A 5,664-nucleotide genomic window follows, 5' to 3' on the forward strand; every position below is an offset into this window, starting at 1 on the left:
TCAAGTTAACCACAATGAACCTAACAGAGTAAAAGGTTTTGATCATATCCATATTTAAGGTGAAGTCATAATCTGGTGATTCTTCTTCATCATATTCCAAAACAACAACAAAAACGAAATAAGTATTTAAACTCAAAAGCTCATAGCAAGTCACAGAAGCAGTAGAAGAGAAGCATTGAACCAACTCCATAACAAGCTCACTTCACCTTCCAATTTCTTAAGTCTTTCTGCGACCAACACGAGCAACAAACCCTTGCTTGATCTGAGTCACAGATCGTTGAGATCCACACTGCAAAGATGAAACACAGAAGATTCAGCACAGAGTAAACACTTGATCAAGCAATGTAGGCAAAATATATATCTACATCATTGCCAGCCTCACATGACTCTTCAATTTAAGTCAGAGAATTATGATTCACTAAGAAATCTATGCCTCCTGATGAGTTTATGTTCACCAAGTATCAACTACAAGACAAAGCATAAAACTGTGTGTGTGTAGGGGGTAATCAACTGGGTTATCACCAGTCTGTCTAAAAGAGAAATCATGCATGATAGAGGCTTTTGGCTAGTGAAAAGCATGAGGAGAAGACAATGGCATATATAAGCTTCTCTTAAAATTATCAGTTCCCCATCATATGATTGAAATGATGTAGGCAAGAAGAGTTTTAGTATTTAGCTGCGCAGAAAGTACAACAGAAACCGAGGAATGCATATTAAGATAAGAGCTAAAATTTATACCTTTTCACATCGCAAAAAGAAGAGACGATTCTCCTTAGAAAGAATTGTGTCAGGGCTCTTGCAACCAAGGCAAATGACGTACTCAGCTGCAAATAAACGAAGCGATTAAGAACTCTCCAAATAGTTATTATTCACAAATTTGGAGACTAGAGAGAAAGTTACTTACTGATATATCGCCGCAAAATCCCTTCAAAATTCTTAGGTGCAAACCTTCCCTTAACAACCAACCTTTGCTGCCCATCAAGCGAACCACTAGTACCCAACTCAGCAAGCAAGAAAGTCATAACATGATCTGGTTGACGATGCATCCTGATTTTTTTCAAAGCAGTGTCAGACAGCCATCAAAAATATACAAGTATCATAATGAATAAACGAATTTGAGACAAGAAGGGGTTTGTTCGTACGTCTTGCAAAGGTCCATAAAGTTGACAAACACTGTCTTCTTTGTCCCTTCACGAAGAACCTGAGGAGGCCTCATAACTGTACGACGCCTATCTCCAGCAAGCTCCGGATTATTTTCACGGAGAATGTTAAAAACTCTACCAAGAAGCTGCAAATATAAGTCCCGTCAGGGGAGAGGGATTTTTGAAATGGATACTTTGACATACGAACAAATAAAGATAAATATTTTTGTTTTTGGAATGGATACTTTGACATTGCAAATCAACACGGGTTGTTGATACAAATAACCATCTAAGATATACTCACTTCGTCATATATGTAGTCTCTATCACTTCCCTCCCAGGGGTAACGTTGCTGCTGAAGAACCATTCCTTCTGCCCCTTCTTCCTCCTCATTAGCAAGATCTGCAATATATTCTCAATAAGAATTTAACATGAAAAACATTCAAGCCCTAGTAAACAATTAATAAGCAAAAAAGAAAGAAAAAAAAAACCATACCATCCAAATCTTCTCCAGCATCAACAATTTCATCATTCAACAAGCTTGATTCATCAAGCTAAACACAAAACAAAAACAACAATATGAAGCACATTATCATCCAAAACACACGTTTAAAGAATAAAAAAAAACCTTAAAAGGCAGAAAACGTTAAAACACTCACTGGCTTCTTCTTCTTCTTCTTCATTCCAGCAAATGAACTCTCAAGATCACCATCATTAGCTACAGAAAAAAAAAAAAGGAATTAGACAAAAAAGTAACACAAACACGATTAAAAAAAAACAAACAAACTGTTTCACAAATCATCGTACCAGGCAATGAATCAGATTTCTCAGCCTGTGAGGACTCTCCTACGTCCATAACAGGATCCTGAATCACAACTTTCTTCTTCTTCTTCTTCTTGGTTGGATCAAAAGGTGCGAGCTGCTGTAAAACGATGAACCAAAACACAAAATTCAATAATGACTTTTTAACAAACAAAATATCAATATTCTATACCGGTAAAATCGACACCTAAGAAACCACAGGATCATTAATTTACCTCTTGCTCTTCCTTCATCTCATTGTTTTCGTCAGCCATGATTGCAACTGAGACAAAAAAACGATAAAAACACGAATGATAATAAGCACTCAGAAACCAAAAAAAAAAAAAAAATCAGGGTTTCGACATCAAAAATCGATAATCTCAAACGCAACGAAAACAATAACTAGATTCAGGAATAAAATTTTGGAATCCCAATATGAAATCATTAGATGATTATTATACCCACAGGTCAAGGGTTCACAAGAGACAAAAAGGAACGCGGCTAGGTTAACCAATGATCGCTAAACTCAATAACTCCAAAATACAGATTGAACTTTGAGATCGACAGAAGGAAACTCACAAAGGGATGTCGAAACGAGATAGGCCTAAGGAGTAAACGAGGCTGCTTTGCAATGGCGATGAATCCGAGAGAGCGAGAGTAAGCGGCGCAGGTCTGGTTTTAATCTGACATAAGTATTAACCCTTTTTTGCTCCTCGTCCTAAAATAGTGTAACTTATTATTCTCTTTTTTATTATTATTATTATTTTATATAGATACGGAGACTTTATTTTTCATTTTCTTCAGAAAATTTAATATTTTATTTTGCGAGAAAAAATGATAGATTACTTTTACTTTATAAATTATTTTTAGAGTAATAGAAGCGGGGATGTAAGCAAACTAATAAAAAAGGAGAACTCACCTGTTTGAAACTAATGTGGAATCGATGTTAGAGAAAAACAAAGACGTTGTTCTTGGATTTAAAGCAAGCTTCTTTTTTAATAGGGTCGAGATGTCGGATGAAGATGATGGATGAGGGGGATGGACTGTGATTGGTCCAATATCTCGCTTGTGATTGGTCCAATATCGGGAATATCTCGTTTCTGATTGGCCAAATTTATTTTCAATTTATTTTTATTTTAATAAAAAAATTAATTATAAATCGGTTTTTTTGTTTTGGTTTAGTATTGGTTTTGATAAAGGTAAAGTTGGATTACTGTTATGTCATTAAGAACATGAGAATAGAGGAAATTAAAGAAGAGTACCGAGAATTTTTGTTGGAGAGTAGAAAGTTTTCTAGATTTTAACCCCTTAAAGTATTTATTTATTTTTTGAAATTGTTTTAAATCAAAAATAAATTATATTTGAGAATTTTATTGGGAGAGTAGAGAGCTCTCCAGAATTTGACCCAATTGAGTAGTACTTGTATAAGACTGTTTGACTAGTGAAGGATGATTTTGTCCTCTTCGATCAACTGTTCGGTTTATTAATGGATTGTGAAGGCCCAAATGAAGCCCATAAATGAGTTATATAATCAATGGCCGCATGACTTAAAAAAAAAAAAAGGCAAAAAAAGCATCGTCATCGTCGCCTGAAACCTAAATCCAGGGAGGATACGATACGACGATAATAATGATGATGCTGGCCCGGCGCCAATACCTATCAGTGGATCTTTTGAGGAACTCTGTAAGTAATTCTTTCATTTTTTTTCCCCTTTCATTTTCTGTAAGGAAAAGAATCATCGAATCATCCATCTGATTCATCTTCTTCTTCTTCTTCTTCTTCTTAGGAGATTTTCGATCTCAAGAGTGGTAGGTACGGATATATGTTAAAATTCTGTGATCAAGAGTCTCCTTGTCCTCCCGTGGTCCTACTCTATGCGAAGATGAGCCTTCATCGTTACAATTTCGTCAAGGTTTGTTTAACAAAATCATATATGCATCTGTAAAACTGTAAATCTCTATGCCTATTAATACATTATTCAATATCTTAGTTTCTTCTTCTTCTTCGCAGGGTACAAAGTTTGAGCTGATTGGCGTACAGAAATACGTTCAGACCACTGGTTCTGCTGCTGCTTCATACTACATTACTTTGGATGCAATTGATCACGCCACTGCCACTGGTTCCCTTCAAACTTTCCAGAATGTAGTATCAGAAATCAGTTTTGGCAGATTTATGCTGTCTTGCAATATTGCAAGAATTAAAGGTGGTTTTCTCTTTGCCTATTCGTTGTCTTCATCCAATGAAATCATACAAATTCTAATTTTAAAAAAAAAAAAAAACCTTTTGTACATATATATATATATATATATAGGGGAACCAAGAGATGGCGAAGGACTTTTGAGGAGGCCACCATATATTCGAGGTGTTTGTTTTTTTGCATCATAATTAATTTATTATTAACTGTCTTTGATCATCCAATGAAATCATAAGAATTTCTGATTTTTTTTTCTTAATCTGTTGTCTAGGGGAACCAAGAGATGGCAAAGGGTTTTTGACGATGCCAGATATGACCTTGCCTACGTGCCCGCCAGAGAATCCTTTTCAAACATATTACCTAGTAAGATCACACACTATTTTGATTTGCCGGTCTTATGAGTATGATCAACAAGTTAAGTTAAGTAGTAGTAATATAGTGATATAGTATGTTTTTTTTTTGGTCTCATTCAGCTGAAGGAATCTGAGCTGCAAGAGAATTCCTGGATTCGTCTCTATTTGGAACTTGCTGTTGCCAAAACTGATAGGCATTGCAAAGCTAAGGGTGCTGGTCTCTCCAACTTGGAGATTGTAGACGTGGCCATTGATGCTGCCAATAATGAGGAAGGACTCTATGCCAATAATGCTCTTTTCTACATAAGGTACAGGGACTTGTACAAGGCTAACCTTGGTGAGCCTCTTGATCGCATTGCTATTGTTAGAAGAAGCTTTGATAAGCCTACCGGATGCTTCTGTCTCGTCGGTCAGTCTCTGAGTTCCGATGTTATACCTAATAACCGTATGATTGCTAATGAGGAGGATACGGGGTGCTCCAGTTTCATGGGTCAGATTCAGAGTCCACAGAACTTCCTACTCAACTCTCTTCACCTCTAGGTGATCATGAAGCCGCTATGAGAACTCGAGAAATGACGAAGCTACCGGGAGACTCTATGGAGCTTTCTTTACTCGTTAAACTCTTTGAAAGATATTTTACTAAGACTTGAGTTATTTGGATTGTTACGTAGATTGTGTTTTTGTGTGGTCTTCTAAACGTGTCGTCGTGCTTTAATAATAATAATGTGTTGGTCTTTATATTTGTTGTGCTTGCAATAGTCTGTCACATATATACTCCATTTCCAGTGAGCTCTTTTCATAAAGCAAATACTTTGGTAAAAATAACATGCATTCTATTGCCGGTAAGGTCTAGGTGCGTTGAATCTGGAACCGAATTGTTAGGAATAAGGATCAACATCTTGCCTCTGATCACTTGGGAACAATTTTTGAAACGGACTCGGTATCTTCATATTACCTTGGTACTTAAATTGGCAGAAACATTTGCTCAACCTCTAGCAATATTCTCATTAGAGTAATGAAGCAATTATCAATATTCTATAAGAAACAAGCAAGAGACCGTAATAACTTTGCGAGAGGATAACAGTCAGCTCAGGAATATATACTTAAGTGCATTACTTAAGGACAAAATCATCTTCCACTAGCCAAACAGTCTTATAGTAGTACTACTTGATTA

At 36.1% G+C, this 5,664-nt stretch overlaps 2 protein-coding genes across 3 annotated transcripts; one reads left to right on the forward strand and one right to left on the reverse strand.

Annotated features, from left to right (window-relative positions):
* On the reverse strand, positions 22-2,925 carry LOC104736168 (eukaryotic translation initiation factor 2 subunit beta-like). The gene is made up of 11 exons (XM_010456102.1): positions 2,863-2,925; positions 2,523-2,661; positions 2,180-2,226; positions 1,950-2,064; positions 1,802-1,860; positions 1,639-1,696; positions 1,447-1,544; positions 1,143-1,288; positions 905-1,047; positions 739-824; positions 22-289 (listed from the first exon to the last, which is right to left on the reverse strand). The coding sequence occupies exons 3-11, from the start codon at positions 2,216-2,218 to the stop codon at positions 218-220; spliced, it is 816 nt and encodes a 271-aa protein (XP_010454404.1). The 5' UTR covers positions 2,219-2,226; positions 2,523-2,661; positions 2,863-2,925; the 3' UTR covers positions 22-217.
* LOC104736169 (UPF0725 protein At3g25080) lies at positions 3,502-5,230 on the forward strand. 2 transcript variants are annotated; one of them, XM_010456103.2, is made up of 6 exons: positions 3,502-3,626; positions 3,730-3,855; positions 3,954-4,146; positions 4,255-4,305; positions 4,409-4,500; positions 4,611-5,230. In XM_010456103.2, the coding sequence occupies exons 1-6, from the start codon at positions 3,573-3,575 to the stop codon at positions 5,028-5,030; spliced, it is 936 nt and encodes a 311-aa protein (XP_010454405.1). In that variant the 5' UTR covers positions 3,502-3,572; the 3' UTR covers positions 5,031-5,230. The 2 variants fall into 2 exon arrangements, with proteins under 2 accessions (XP_010454405.1, XP_010454406.1); XM_010456104.2 differs by lacking the exon at positions 4,255-4,305.

Source organism: Camelina sativa, chromosome 13, assembly GCF_000633955.1.
Source record: "Camelina sativa cultivar DH55 chromosome 13, Cs, whole genome shotgun sequence".
Taxonomy (NCBI): Eukaryota; Viridiplantae; Streptophyta; class Magnoliopsida; order Brassicales; family Brassicaceae; genus Camelina; species Camelina sativa.